The sequence below is a fragment of the Callionymus lyra genome, chromosome 2 (assembly GCF_982586985.1).
Source record: "Callionymus lyra chromosome 2, fCalLyr1.hap1.1, whole genome shotgun sequence".
Lineage (NCBI taxonomy): Eukaryota > Metazoa > Chordata > Actinopteri > Syngnathiformes > Callionymidae > Callionymus > Callionymus lyra.
Genome location: NC_141819.1, coordinates 10,750,562 through 10,766,249, shown reverse-complemented (window position 1 = coordinate 10,766,249; position 15,688 = coordinate 10,750,562). Strand labels below are relative to the sequence as shown.

General features: G+C 40.3%; 1 protein-coding gene across 1 annotated transcript in view; it reads right to left on the bottom strand.

Annotated features, from left to right (window-relative positions):
- ptprsa (protein tyrosine phosphatase receptor type Sa) overlaps positions 1 to 15,688 on the bottom strand; it is a 267,112-nt gene that overhangs the window by 76,610 nt on the left and 174,814 nt on the right. The window contains exons 9-13 of the mRNA XM_087783494.1: positions 9,386 to 9,655; positions 8,729 to 9,310; positions 7,782 to 7,918; positions 7,349 to 7,493; positions 1,069 to 1,389 (exon numbers count right to left, since the gene is read on the bottom strand). Coding sequence (XP_087639620.1) covers positions 1,069 to 1,389; positions 7,349 to 7,493; positions 7,782 to 7,918; positions 8,729 to 9,310; positions 9,386 to 9,655 — 1,455 coding nt within the window. The remainder of the gene's footprint in view (positions 1 to 1,068; positions 1,390 to 7,348; positions 7,494 to 7,781; positions 7,919 to 8,728; positions 9,311 to 9,385; positions 9,656 to 15,688) is intronic.

Sequence of the window (15,688 nt, the reverse complement as noted above, 5' to 3'; positions counted from 1 at the left end):
GCTAAAAAAAACCCCATCTTAATAAAGTTTTATTAATATTGGTTTTAATTGTTTTTTAATAATTACAGGTTTTATTTATTTTTGCCACCCAATGCTTCGAGCACGGAAGTTGTTTTATTAATTTAATTTAATGCTGTATTTTATTAAGATGCAACTTGAAGTTAGTTCCTTGGGGGAGGTATGTCTTACCCAAGTGATTTTTGAGTACTCTCACAAAGTGTGATCCCAGTTCTGTCCAGTTTTATGATGCGATTACATTTAAGCAACACTTTATAATAGACTTTTTTTTTATGAGGCCATTCAATCCTTGCATTATTAGATATATGATGTTATTATGTTAATCTTTGTGTCTTTTCCTTTGATTTATGTGCTTTATATTTGCACTTTGTCATCCCTTGCACTTTGTTGTTCTTATTTGCACTTTGTTCTTGTTTTTTTCATTTGTCCTATTTTTGTCCTTCCTAGTAACGTGAAAGACGATTGAAAATAATAATTAGAGATCATATTTGTAAGTGAATCCACAATTCGTAAAATAATTTAACTTCCACATACATTAAACTATTCAATAAAGTTTTGTATCTTGTAAATATGAATTTATTTTTTTGTTTATCATTTAGCTTGACTGCTCCTAACAACGCTCAGTTTATAATGTGGTTCTTATAGTTATAATTATTACATTTAAATTGTTTAAACTTAAATTATTGAATTAAATTATTCTAAAACTTGTGGGACTAATAAAGGAAAACTACTTGTTTGTTTGTTTAGTTGAACAACTGTGTCGTTTCTCCATCGTTTCTTTAAGCCGAAGGGAGGCGGTTCGTGTTCCGACGAGACTCTTAAACGCTTGTAACCCTCGGCTGATCAACACCTTTAAAAGCCTCCACATGTGGATGTTTGATAATTAAATGCATTTAATTACATATACTTTATGAGCGTAGATTCCTAAGCGAGTCATCTACAGTAAGTGCCTTCTTTTATCTTGTCCGCGGGGTCACCGAGGGAGTTAAGTTCCAGACGAACGATCGACAAACTCGTCGTTCAAAAGCTTCCGTAGGAACTGTCACTCACCGTCCTCGTCCGTCCTGCACACGATGGGCTCGCTCTCGGGGCCCGACCCGACCACGGTCAGGGCGGACACCGTGATCCGGTACTGGGTCCACTTGTCCAGGCGCTCCAGCTGCATCTGCTCCTCGGAGGCCGACACCGTTCGCTCCTCCGTCAGCTCCGCCTCCTCGGCGCCGCCCTCCGACACGCCCACCACCTGGTAGCGCGCCCTGTACTCGGCCAGCTCGCCGTTCTGACTGGCGGCGGGCGGCGGGCGCCAACTTACCAGCAGGGAGGTGGAGCTGGTGCTGCTGCACTTGAGCTCTTGAGGAGGAGCAGAGGGTTCTGGGTAAAGATGGAGAGGACGAAGAGAAGAAAAGGAGGGAAGAGGAGGAGGGATCCAGAACGAGGAGGTGGGAGCAGAGGAGGAGGAGGGGGAGGAAAAAGTGAAAAATGAAAAATAAAAAAAGATGGTACAGATAAATAAAAATGATAAACGAAAACGTTCATATCAAAAATAAAACAAATAAAAACAGACAAACTTGACAAACGAATGTTAACTTAAACCTTAAATGGGTAGTTAAGTGTAATAATGAATTAAGAGTTTATTTATTATTATATATATATTATTATATAATTATTATTATTATTATTTATCTATTATTTTATCCTTGAACTATTATCTACAACTATTCGCAACATATTAATATGTAAATATATAAGATAGGAAGGTTTGGAGAATATTGATACACACACTATTTTATGGTTTATATTTCAATAAAATAATCATATTTTAATTGAAAAATGCAAATATTTACAGTGTTTGTTTATGTTTGTGTCGCAATAAAACTTCTGCCCACTAGATGGCAGCAGTCATTACGTCCTCCGCAGCTAAAGGAACAATCAAATCCCGCCAGACTGAGGACCAGAGGATACAGTCGACTCCAGTAGCTTTTAAAGCTGATGTTTGGACATATTTTGGTTTTGAAAACTAATTAAATTAGTTACGACTTAATCAAGAGTCATGTAGTCTGTAAATACTACAACACCAGAGTCAAGTACTCGACAATACTACAAATATATACTTGTTCCTACAGTTTCATAATACATAATATTGTAGTCACTGTATAGTAATTCGTTTGTCGCTTCAATCTTGTCAATACACGCCTCAATAAGTTGTTTATATCTAATTGTAACGAAGACCTCGATTTCCCCCAGCATTGCATAACAGAGGAAACACTGCCTGCTTTTTTTTTTTGTTGGCCATCCAAGAGCGCAGAAGTAAAAGCTTTCAAGCACGATGGCTGTTATTTGTGTCTTCGAAAACGTATTAAAAGCCAGACATCTGTGAACTTTCTAATTCAAACTGGGTTCCTCTCGCTCCTAATCTGAGCCGAGCGCTTACACAGCTTGTGCTTCGCCCAGAGAGTGTGCTCTGCAACCCGCGATAATATGTTTCACTTCCCATCCAGGGCTTCGGCATTATATGGATAAATACCAACATATTTCTATCCGGGCAAGGTTTCCTCGATCTCCTGCTCGGGCTCAATGTGCTAATAGTCTTTTTTTATATATATTTTTTCATGGTACAGCCACGGTGAAGTATGGCCGGTGAAGATAATAACAAACAAAAAAACAACTATGGAATACAAAAGGTGGTAGTCAACCCAAAATTCAAGATAACTTGTTTTGTATCCTTTGAAATTATGGAATGTTCAGATAATATTCAACATAAATGACGTGTATTTATTAATTTATATACATTTTTACTTTTTTTTTTTCTATTGTTTTTGTTATGCTGTTTGAATTATAGAAAAGTGTCCTGAAAACACAATATTTCTTCTTGGTTCTCAGGCAATGTTCTCCCAACTTAATTCATTATTACCATAAAACAAAAATAATAATCCATCACCAAAACATACATAGAAACTCAAGAGGACAAACTGAAATGAATCACACTTGATAAGAAGCAAATCATAACCAAACAAAAAGCCACGGACAGTAAAAGAGTCTGAAACAAATGAGTTTAAATAAAAGAAACATGTAGAAATAAAACACAAAATAACAGTAACTCAGAGCAGCTGTATTGACGTACGTACCTGGCTCCCACACACTAAATCAGAGAGACTTTCTTACCACCAGACCGTGACTACAGAGCGCTCTCTTACTCTCTTGATTTCCCTCCTGTGACCTTGAAAATGTTTTCTAAAGATAGTTTTTCTTTTTAATTCATAAATTCCAGTCATGATTTCTGGAGAGGGGGAGAGTCGGCAACGCGCTGTAGCCAGGGTCCGTCCAAATTCTCACGGTGTCTCGGGGCCGGAGCGTCGACCCACGGCTGCGAGAGAAGGGGAAGTCGCACTCGCAACCCCGGCACGCATTTGACCGATGAACACGGAGACTCCAAACATGTTTACGGCTCGTCCAAGAATCCCATTTCATAGGTCTTTTTGCCATTCTTTTGGCGCAGAGGCTTACTGCCATTCTCAGAATGTTAAGCCACAATAATAGAGGAAAGCAAGACGGAGAGCCTGTAAAAGTTTAATGACACTGTCCCGGCTGCACTAGAAGAGGCTTAAGAATAATTTAAGTGGTGAATAAATAAATAAGAAAAAAAAGGGGGTGTTTTGACTCTTTGATACGGTGGCGAGTGAATGTTACAGCACATGACAAAACAGGGCGAGACCTCGGCCCCAAGTTTTTTTTTTCCCCCCGAACCCTACTCTGTGTCCAATGGGCTTATTTACTTACGGTCTTACTGGATTTTCTAGCCTTTTTTCAGCTTCTCCTCTTCTGCCAGTATTGTATTTGCAAAGTCTGCGTGTCAAAAAAATGATTGCTCAGTCCTCAATCTTTTTTTTTTCCTCTCCGCCGCCGCACAAGGGGCTCCGGGTTCTGACAGGGGGCCCCGAGATATCACGTCGCACAGGCATCCTCGCGCCAGATAACGGGTAAAGACTGCCGCGGCTAATCTTTATATAAAAAATATATATAAAAATAAACAATAAATGGCAGCGCGAGGAAGACCAGGCGTAGGATTAGGAACACTAGAAACTATACCGCCGCAAAGCCGTCCGCGACTTTGAAGCTTTGTCTGACGGAGTTTCGTAAATGCTTTTTGACAAATAATTAGTCATGTCCGGATTCATCCGTTTGACTCCTGAAGTGTGTTGGGATGTGAAGGCGTTCTCGGAATAAAGCCTGGAATGCTTTGAGTTGTTCTTACTGGCATCTACACCAACACTGAATGCAAAATAATTCATTTCACACCAGGATATCGCAGGTTTTCCAGCTCAAAAGATGGTACGATATTCTCATTAAAGCTAGATTAAAAAAAGCTAAAAAATCGAACCAATAGCCTTCTGAAGAGCAGACACTATGAAAGGGGATTCTTATGTTCCGTTTTCCTTTTTAGGAATCTTTGTGTACCGTGGTCTTGAAACGCTGCCGGGATGCGAACGTCTTCCTTCTCTCAATGAGGTTTCGCTCCGGCCACGACTGATCTGTCTCAAAATCTTTATCGGCATTCTTGGTCTTAAAGTATCAGCACATCCTGAACACCTTCTTCTATATGAGAACCACTGGTGTCGCTTTGGTCGAATTAGCTTCAGTATCTAGAGTAGAGTGATGCGTTCTTACATGATGAGACTAAATAAAAGTGTTTCACTTTACATTGACCGAATGGTTCCCATGACAAAGGTATCAGGTTGTGCTGTTTGGACTGCGAACGAACTTCAACGATAAGCATCGATACCACAAGTAGCGCACAGGGAAGCGGCTTAAGAAATACGTCTTCTGTAACTCGCTGGATTTCAGTCTGCCATATTAGAGACGGTGCCGAAATACTGATATCATTAAAGATTGGGTCACATTTGGTTCAATTTTTGGTTATTTTCTGTTCGGATAAATCAAATAAAATCAAGATATAAACTCTTGGAAACATAGATGACTGACAAGGCCTCAGACTCTACCATTAATACCATGTAATTACTACCCTTGGTACAATTAATAGCTAAATGGTACAATTTTATACCACTGTATACAGCTAAAAAAAAAAAAAAACTGAAATATATATATATATATATATATATATATATTAGGATATTAGAAAGAGAATTAATACAAATGTGAAAAAGCGTAATTATGCGATTATTTTTGAAACGCAGGACCACTTTAAAAAAAAAAAAGTAAGATATTAAGAGATTTAAGTGAAATTGTTTAAAGATTTTATAGAAGATTAATGGGGAAAATGTGGGCATGTCTATATTAGACGTCTTATATATAGACTTATCTATATTTTAAGGGAACAGGGAATGTGAACTACTACAAAAAAACAACAAAATAATAGTTAGAAGTAAGCGGGGAAATACACAAAAATGGGAGATTAAGTCAAAAAAATATTTATTTTGAAGAAATAAAGGAATAAATAATAAATAAATCATGCTGTTAAAGTACCTAATAAATACCTAAAACTGGCATATTTTGGAATGTCAAGATAAATACAGGTAAAGGCCAACATTTTGTGCTTTGCTCAACCAGTACATCTCAACACTGGATACACTGTTGAGGGTCTCTGAAGGAGACGATGAATTGTGTTGCTTTGTGCAAGAACACAACTCTTTGGGTTTGAATATGACAGACTGAACCCGCCACTCAATGACTTACCTCAAAAGATCCACAAACCTAACTATTCTCACACGATGACGGTGACACTTTAATTACATAAATATGTTTAAAGACTTTTTTTTGGCCCTATTTTGAGGTGTTTATTTCACCTCAATTTCCTTAGATAAATGAGCAAAGATGAGATGAAGCTGTTCTCTTAAATGTTGTTGTGCCTGCTGTGCTTGTGTTGTGTGTTGCCAGCTGTGCCGTTGTTGCATTCCTGCAAGAACCCAACAGTGAGGTGATATCCAAACATTCTTTGGATGAACGGAAGTGAAGAGAAAACAATACTCATCTCAAAACTTTGGCAAAAAAACAACAGAAAAAAAACGTTGTAAAAGTGAGAAAAGGTAATATCAGGCCATTCCAAGGACAGCTTTCATTGTTCCATCACACAAGGGAACAAGTGGCACAGAGAGGTACAGTGTCGGAAATAAAGTGATGCAAGATGATGACAGGAGTGCGTCTTATCCAAATCTGGTTCCTGTTTGTTTCAAATTCCCAAAAAAAACCAATCCCAACACAGAGGTGAAGAAATCACAACGGACACATCAATGGGTGAGGCTCAGACGAAGAAAGACGGGGAAATGCGGCTTCGACAACACAAAACAGTTTCATGCCTGGACGGAACAATGCAGTGAAGGTTTCTTTTCAAAACCAACCCCCAAGCGTTTGAGGGTGCGTCGCATGCATCTCCTCAGTGACTCTTTACTGCTTGAGATTTCTTTTTTTAAAAGAACCGTGAAGTGATCAATCCATTGTTGCTGTGGACACAGCAGGTTATTTGCTAAAACAGAAAAGTGGGTTAAAGGTGCGTTAAGTCCAGAACCAAGGCTCTCCTATGCACTTCCATTCAAATGTCCTCATGGTATATCACACTTAAATATATAGATAATGTGTATTATCTGTGTCCCTCAAATCCCACGATCACTATCCTTGATCCACAAAGTAATCACTTATCTCCCATTATTGATATTAAAATATGTCTTTTGTCTGAGAAAACCCTTTTTATTTTCTATCCCCTCTATGTCTCTGCAGCCCTTTATTTAAAACTGAAGACCAGATAAGCTGCATGTCTGCTCAGCTACTGGTGGGATTCTGGTTATATTTAGAGCGCTGGTTTCAATAATTCACATGTGATCTAACCATCTGCAAAACAACAATAATAAGCATGTTGCTGTTGCAAGAGAACATATTCAATCAGAACTTTCTTCTAGGCTTATGACACGATTCCCTGAGGGAAGTTCAGAGGAGAGCCTTGGTCGATTGGAAAGGAAAATACATTTTGTGCCTTTTTCACAAAGTGCAAGTGCTGAAGGTAAAGCAAAGGTGAATTATAGATATTTTTGCAATACAACATATTCATCTTTGCAGTCAGTAGTCATTTTTTGATCCCTGTAACTTTTTTTTTTAGTGGAAATCAAATTACAACCACACAAGTTATGCTAACACACTCAAAAGTAAAAGACAAACTCATCTTGGATCTAATTTAAAACAAACTAAGGGGGATTAAACCTGGAAAATAAAGGGATAAAAGTCCAACCTTATAGTAAAGTCACGATATTCATCAACTGTATTCAAGTAAAACATCATCAACAAACATGAAAACCGACAAGAGGAAGAAAAAGGATCTACATACTGGCTTGCAGGGTCTTCTGTAATAAGTCATTGGTGAATGCACCAGTGCCTTTGTTGGAGATAGCTGCCAGAGAAAAGTGGTACTCGGTGTTCGGGCGAAGTCCTTCTACGACGTATGCCGATGTGGGGCTGAAGGATTTCCTGATCTATTGCGGGAAGAAAAAGTTGTTAAAAAGCCTCCACTTACAGGGTAAAAGAAACTCAACCAAGATCTCCAATACATTTTCTTAGCAAAATAAAAGCATCTGTTGTTTAATTAATTTGTTGGAAGATGGATTTCCAAAACCCGAAAGGTGTCATGACATTGGTCCTTTCCGAGATAGTTATGACCTGAGGCGACATAGTTTTGAGAGATTTGGGTCATCTTGTTCAAGAGTGGTGGAAACCCAGCTCCTTTCTCATCGTGTACTGAAGAACATGCGAGTAAACCTCACCTGAGTTCCAAAGCTAACTTCTGAGTATCGCAGTTCATAACTGATTATTCCTTCTTTTTCGAAGGCTGGTTCCCACGTCAGTTGGATGCTGGTGTCGCCGATGTTGCCGACCTGGAATTTGGAAGGTTGTCCAGGAACTGAAACGAAAGGAAAACAAGTTCACTTAAGTGGTCATTTTAGGAAGCAAGAGATTATCTTTTTGCACTCTGTCAGATTGTTAGGAATAAGCCAATTTAAGGAAGTATGTACTTCATATGAATGTATAGAAGCAAAATGATATTTATTATCAATGACATTTTGAATGTTTTGAGAAAAGCCTCAGTGGTTCCACTGTGTTCTTCACCATACTGACCACCTGACTGAAGCAAGAATTCTGAGCCGCTCTAGTAGAAGAACTCACATTTCCCCGATCCTTAAAACTCTTCAATGGCTTCCAGTTTCTTTCAGGATCAACTTCAAAATTCTGGTTCTTACTTTCAGATCTATTCATGGTCAGACTCCTCCTTCCATCAGTGATCTGATCCAGCCTTACACCCCAGCTTGGGCTCTGAGGTCTGTGGATCAGAATCTACTGATGGTTCCTGAACACGCTTCAGGACCAGAGGAGAGAAATCCTTCCAGACTGTTGCTCCTAAGCTTTGGAACCATCTCTGTGTTTGATGATCTACTGACTCCTTCAAGAAACATCTTAAGACTTTTTTATTTGTTCAGGCTTTTCCTTGATTTTCTGGAACTTCTGTTGTGTTCTCAGTTTTATATTGACCTTTAAAGTATATACTTTATTGAATATTGTTTTGATTGCTTTGTGACCCTGGTCTGGAAAAGCGCTATACAAATAAAAATTACTTACTTACTTACTTTTCGCAAAACATCAAGGTGTTCCCATTTCTAAGACGGTGAGACTGACTATAAATCTCAACAAAGTACTATTTAAAACAAGTACTTACCACCTTGCAACACCTTGACATGGATGGGCTCCGAGAAAGGTCCGTCACCGACGGAGGTGAACGCTAGTACTTTGATGGTGTAGGTCTCCTGAGGAACCAAGCTCTGGATGGTCGTTATGATGCTGTCCTGCACATTATGGATCAGCCAGAGACTCGTGGGCTGGGAGTCATCCATGGTGTAGTACACGCGGTACCCCTTGATTTGCCCGTTGGGTTCCTCCGGCTCCTCCCAGCGCACCATCATGGTGTTCTGGGAGATAATCTGGGCTTGGATGTTACGAGGGGGGCTGGCGGGAGCTTGTTCGCCAGTTCTGGTTTCTACCGGTTCGCTCGGCGGACCCTGACCGATGGTGTTGACCGCCGAGACTCTTATGACGTACTCGGTGTTGGGGTACAGGCCGCCGATGCTGTAACGAGTCGTGGTGATGTCATCGACCGTTTCGAACTTGCTGTCCGGGGACTTGGCCCGATACTGGATTATATAGTAGGTCACCGGGTCCGGGTTTCCTGAGTCCCAAGTGATGGTGACGCTGGTGGCGGTGGTCTCGGTTACGACGGGGGTACCGGGCGGCTTTGGAAGAGCTAAATCGAGATAATAGATAGTTAGAAATGCTTTTCCAGGACATGGGTTTTTTCGATGGAGGCTCAAAGTCCTACATTTGACGGTGATCTGCGCCACAGCTTCGATGATGCCGAGGCTGCTCATGGCGACGCAGGTGTAGTTGGCCGACTCGCGGACGCTGCTCAGCTCCAGAACATTCCTACCCACTGGCATCTCGTCCTCCGGGGTCAGGTCCTCGGAATTCAGCATCCACTTGACGTACGGCATGGGGGAGCCCACGGCCACGCACGTGATGTTGACGCTGCCGCCGGGCATTATCTCCTGGCTCGTGGGCGGGATGGAGAAGCGAGGAGGAACCCGTCGGACTGGTGGGAGGCATGAGGAAGGGAGGGGATGGGGGGGGAGGAAGAGGTCGACAAAAGGAGTCACAAAAAAAAAGAGAGGAAGAGAGGTAACAAGAGAGGACGATGAAAAAACGTGGCCATCTTTCAAGCAAAAATACTTCCAACACAAAAAAGGTTCATGTGAACTAAAAGACAAAATAACACAAATAAAGGAAGAAGGAACTAAACTAACAGAACTGCTCGGACAACAATATTGATTAACAATAAAGCAACGATTCATAGCAACAAGGTTCCATTGACCAATAGTTGACCCATCACAGCACAGGTAAAGACACAAAAATCTATTACGAGTTTCTCATCTTTCAATCTGAACTGATGTTTTTTTAGAAGGTAGAACTACAGCAAAACCCTATTTAGATTCTAGAAGTAGGCCTACGTGATAGTGCTATCACACAAGGCCGACGTGGCAACCAGGTACTTCCTGTCCCCGCGATCACGCGTGCAGAAGAGGGGAGTTGGCGTTCGCCAGCTTCAACCACAGCACAGGAAGTGGACGGTTAACAGCCTATTGAGCGTCTTAAAATATTATCTATTATCTTTAACACGCAGCACTTTTACGTCTATTTTGGTCTTAAAGATGAGAAACTTTAATCAGATTTTTGTGGTTTAGGGGTAGATCCACTGGACAAAGCCTTTTTAAGATCTGACACGGTTCCATTGATAGATGCAGCTATCAGTTTCACAGACAGCATGCATAAGTAGACTGAGGTAAAAAATTAAGTCAAATGATAACAAAAATCAGAGATAAAAATCGAGATAAAATGCATAGAGGAATATAACTGAAGGGTTGCTAGCATGCCCAGACAGAAGACGATTGAAGAGGAGAGAAGAAATACAAGATCGAGGGGGGAGAGGGTTTGAGGACAGAAGGGAACAGAGGAGCAAAGAGTGACAGAGGAGGAAAAGGAGGGGTTTTTGTAGGAAGGGGTAAAACTGGGGTGACCCGCTACAATGCTATATAGAGTTCTATCGTTAGCTCATGTGACAAAATGTAATGGTCGCACGTTGTCACATCGCACTTAACACCAACGAGTGTCTTAGGATACATAGACACGGTCTAGAGTCGCTCAGGAGTCTACAATCACAGAGTGTCATGGAAACAGAACTGGATCAACAATCCAGCAAGCAACAACGCCATAGAGTGGGGGGGGGAAGGAAAAGGCGGACGAAGAAGAAGGACATAACCAGAAGAAGACAAAGAGAACCTCAAAACCCATGGAGTTGTTTCAAATCGTGGCGACAAGATGTGCAAACACGAGGTGGAGTGTGGTGCCGGGTTATTGAACTAGACTGTGTGTTTTATATAGTAGGCTATATAGGGGGGGGGGGTGGGGGGTGTGAGTGAAGAATGGCAAAAAACTTCTCGATCAGCATCCCAGCAATCACCTGACGTTTGGCTACAGGTAAAGGTCTGAAGTTGCAAGTTTAAAATTTTTAAGAGGCTTTTCATAAGATGAAGTTTATTTAAACACTAAAAATGAAGGACTGGATTTAAGATGTTCAAAATTAGCTGAGTTTCCATTACAAGAGATAGTATTTGAAAGATTAATTTGGGTAAAAGCCTTGTAACTCTTAAGATGTAGTAGTAGTAGTAGTAGTAGTACCATGTACCGGAAAAAACTTGTCTTTTCTTAGCACAGAACGTGGTTTTAGACAAAGCGTTTTATTTGTGCTTAAGAAATACATTTAATTGTCAGAACTATTGAATGACCTCTTATAAAGGAGAATGATTTTACAAATTTCTTATTAAAAATGTGTGTCTATCGATAGCCATTTTCATTGGCCTGTTTCTAAGAATAACACAAAAGAGTACCAGGGACTCTTGATTTAACAGTGGATTTAAAAAAAGGTTTGAAATGAATAGAATATAGTTAGTTGTATTCTAACTAATATAGTTAGTTGTCCTCTGAACACTGTCATCAGTGAGCAGAGAAGCAGAATGAGTGCACGAATGCTCCTACCCAGGTGCAAAACAAATAGACTCAGGGACTCATTCATCCCTCGGGCTATTAAATTGTACAATTCTGAGTTCGGGGGCAGGAGTGGAGTGAAAGTATCTGGATGTTCTGTTCCATGTTAGTCTTTGTATCTTTGTCTTTGTTGTTGTTTTTTTTTGTTTTTTTTTTGTTTTTTTTGTTTTTTTTGTTTTTTTGTTTTTTTGTTTTTTTGTTTTTTTCCTTGACCTATGTTCTTTGTCTTTGTCTTTAGACTTAGATTGTGTCATCTTGTTCTTCCTCTTTATGTTCTTCTTACTTTATTTTTTATGTATTATTTTTTATTGTTTATGAAAAATTGCTGGCTATTGGTAAAAAACAATTTCCCAAAGGAGACCTCCTGAGGGATCAATAAAGTTTTACCTTACCTTACCTTACCTTATTAACGTCTGTGGTTGAAACATCATTATTAACTTTTTAAATACCTGTTCGAGGTCGAAATGTTTGCTGGGATGCAAAAAAAAAAAAAAAGGACCAAAGATAGAGAAGGGAAGTTGTGGAGGAGCAGAAGTTTTAAAAAATGATGAACTGGATGGTAGAGCTGACTCAGAGACAGAGTGACGAGACAGAAAAAGACAAGAGACAAACAGACTCGAGCAGCAAGACAGCAGATTTCTTTTTTTTTTCGAAAGCTAACAGACAGTCGTGGACGGTCGCCTGTGCAGTTCGCAAGTGGAGCATGGATGAGATTTGTCTTGGAGGGCGGGGGGACTGAGGGCACAGGTGGGGGTTTAGAGTAAGAAACCATGAATAAAAAAAGAGCCATGGTTTTAACAGAGTTTTGAGGTCTCACACACTGGGGCTCAAACGCAAGAATAAACACAGTCAACAGCGAGATAATATGTGAATAAATGTGTGTGTGTGTGATTTGTTTTGTGGCCAGGGAGGACTGATGAAGGCGTAGTTTAAGGGTCCGGGAGCGATAAATTCAAGGGGACTCAGCATTCCAAACCACACGGTGACAAACATAAATTGTATTTTTAGGATTAAATTCCATAATGAAATTGTTTTAAGTTGTTTAAGTTCATCCTACATCAACAGTCGACCACATTCACCAGTAGAATTTGGAGTTTTCCCCAAAAAATATTTAACTTTTTAACATCATTACACTAGTGAAGATCCAATCCTCGTGACCAGTTAAGTCACAAGGAGAAAATGAATACTTTGATTCTATAGTTTATGAAGAAAGACTAAATTTGGCACTGGATAAATCAAAGAAATCAAAAGACACAGCAGCCCAGTCACTACACAGACATGCATGGTTGAGCTACGGCACGAGTGACATATATCCAGGTGCGCCCCCATATACCCGGGCAGTACACCAGAGAACCCAAAAAAAAACAATCTGAGTGTCACCCAAGCCCATCCGAGCATGCCATTCATTACCAAAGATAGCATAATACCAGACGCACACAAATAACTTTGATAACAAATCCAACAAATCCACACACACACACACAAAAAAAAGGAACCAAGTCTGCACAGCAAAGACAGAATGCATCTGTGATCCGCTGAGCCGTGTGTGTCAATGCTATTAGATGTTTTTTCAGATGCGAAAGGATTTTTTTCTTTTTCGGTCCAATTAAAGGTAATTCTTGTAAAGAGGGGAAACAAATTAAGTTCCAGGAAAACATCCAATTAGCGTGTGTCTGGGCGAAGCTTCTCTCCCTCGGGCTCTGCTCAGCCGACGGACCGAGAGCTACAGTGGATAAGTGGATGAGGCTTCGCCACTGGAAGCTGTTTAGACTTCGCCGTCTATATATAGTCGTCCGACACCATAGGGCTGGACGTCCGTGGCCCTCCTTAAGGGGCCGGTGGCTAATCGTTTGTGACCCTCAGGCTACATCCACAACCGATATGTTTTTGCTTTTCAAAATAAAGGCGGTATTTATACAATTTGGTGTTGATTGGCGGTTGCTTTTCGGCAGGAAACTCTTTAACAGTTAAAGAAGGAAAACAAGGGAGAATGTTTTATTCTTTCTACTGGTCATCTGACCCAGTGCGTCACCTCCTTAGATTTTTATTAAAAGTGTCACTATTATGGTTGGTAGACGCATCTCAACACAGAAACTGGTTGATTTAAGTGAATTCGGAATATTAAGAATGTACTATTGTGGTGAAATCCTTTAAATGTTATTAGGGCATTTTCCCAGAAACATCCGAATTAATAAAAATAATTACGTTTTAATCGAACATACCCGTCAACATGAATGCTATCAACCTATTTCAAGCGTCCTCAAGAGTGGTGTCGGAACAAAGCTATACTAAAAGAAGTGATTGGCTGCATTTTCATGATATCTTCTGGACAATAAATGATGTTTTTTTATATTCTAGTCCAAACGGTACTGTGGACTCTCTCGCAGAGACCAGGAGCCCCAGCCGGCCCATCGCTGTTGTAAAACAAACATGTCCTTTTCCTGTCTTCGTCTAAAACGTATGATCTTGATTCAAGCCCCAATGTGGAGAGAGAGATGAGAAAAAACTTACAGTGAACAAGGTGGAAAGCAGTCGAGAGAGAATGCCAGAGTACTGCACTAGTCGTGGTAATAGTGTTGTGGAGGAATTTGCAAAAACAAAAAAAGTAAGAAGGTGGACATTATCGGCTAGTTGGTCGGGGCCCCCAAAATGAAGGGGGGGGGCGGAGCCGGAATAATGTGCAGCCTTTAGTGTCACCTTGAAGCTGAGATTACACCCTCTTGCTGCCCGAGGGACTCGGGCGATCCTTCAGTCACACTTCCAGGGTGGGGCCCCCCGACAACATTAACATGGGAGCTGCAGGGGTCGGTTCTCCATTAGCATAGCTTGACTGTGCCAATGCTAAACAGTCACGATGGGAAGCTCATCAAAATGGAAATTATTACCCAAAGAGAGCTGACAGGGAATGGTGGGAGGGGTACGTGGTAATCACAGGCACAGTGCTAAGGGTAATTTTAGTGTACATCACTGTCCTCGATCGGGGTGAAGGGGAAGAGACGAGCGAAGGGCTGCATGCTGCTGTCGCCACCTCGACTGAACTGTCCTAGATTTCTCAAATAACAGACCGAAACAATTTTGTTTTTGAGCCATTAAAAAAAGCGTTTTCGTGACGGGAGGTTATCAGAGACAAACATCTAATAGAGATGACGAGGGTTTTTTTTTTGTTTTGTTTTTTGGCCGGTGAGAGTGTAAGGTGTAATCTAGCTTTCTTTCCCAACACACAAATGCATAGCTGGACATGCAAGATCATCAGCAACAGGCAAGAGTTTTTGGTCCAGAGGAGACGCATGCACATGCTTAAAGAACAGCTCAGTGTTACTGCATCAGCGTTTTTTGTCTTCACAGGGATTGTGTGATTCGTGGATTGTTCTGTGGAAGGTTTGATCGTGAGACCGGCTGCAAACTATCATGCTATTTAAGATAATTTTCATTATTTAATGGAGATATGGGATGTTGAATATGCATTTTACTGTTGTAATAAGACGATTTATAATAGTAGTAAGTAGTGATGTGTCAATGAAGCTTCACAAAACACTGTCCTTATTCTCAGAGTCCACTAGATGTCACTGTTTGCTCTATAATCTTTTGCTTTATAAAGCTATTATAATGAAATAATTTCTAAGCTGAGGGCACCCCCGACTGTCCTCACGAAGCTTCATCATCTCTAATATTAAGCGCAGAAGCAACATTTGATGGTAAACAAATGTTTAAACACATCCAGATTTAAAGTTTAAATGATCTTCAAGTACAAGCATCACATATTTATTAGTCTTGGTTGAAGCTTTCGAGACCATTTTTGGTTTAACAATTTAAATATGATTTAATAATCTTACTTCATTTGGGCTCTTTATTTAATAAGTTATACAGGAGGGAAGTGAGAGGAGGATGATGTTATTTTATGTTAATCTTTGCATCCTTTTCTTTGATCTATGTTCTTTATATTTGCACCTTTTCATTCTTGCTCTTTATTCTTTTATTTGCACTTTCTTCTGGATCTATCCATCTATCTAATAGACAATGTTAT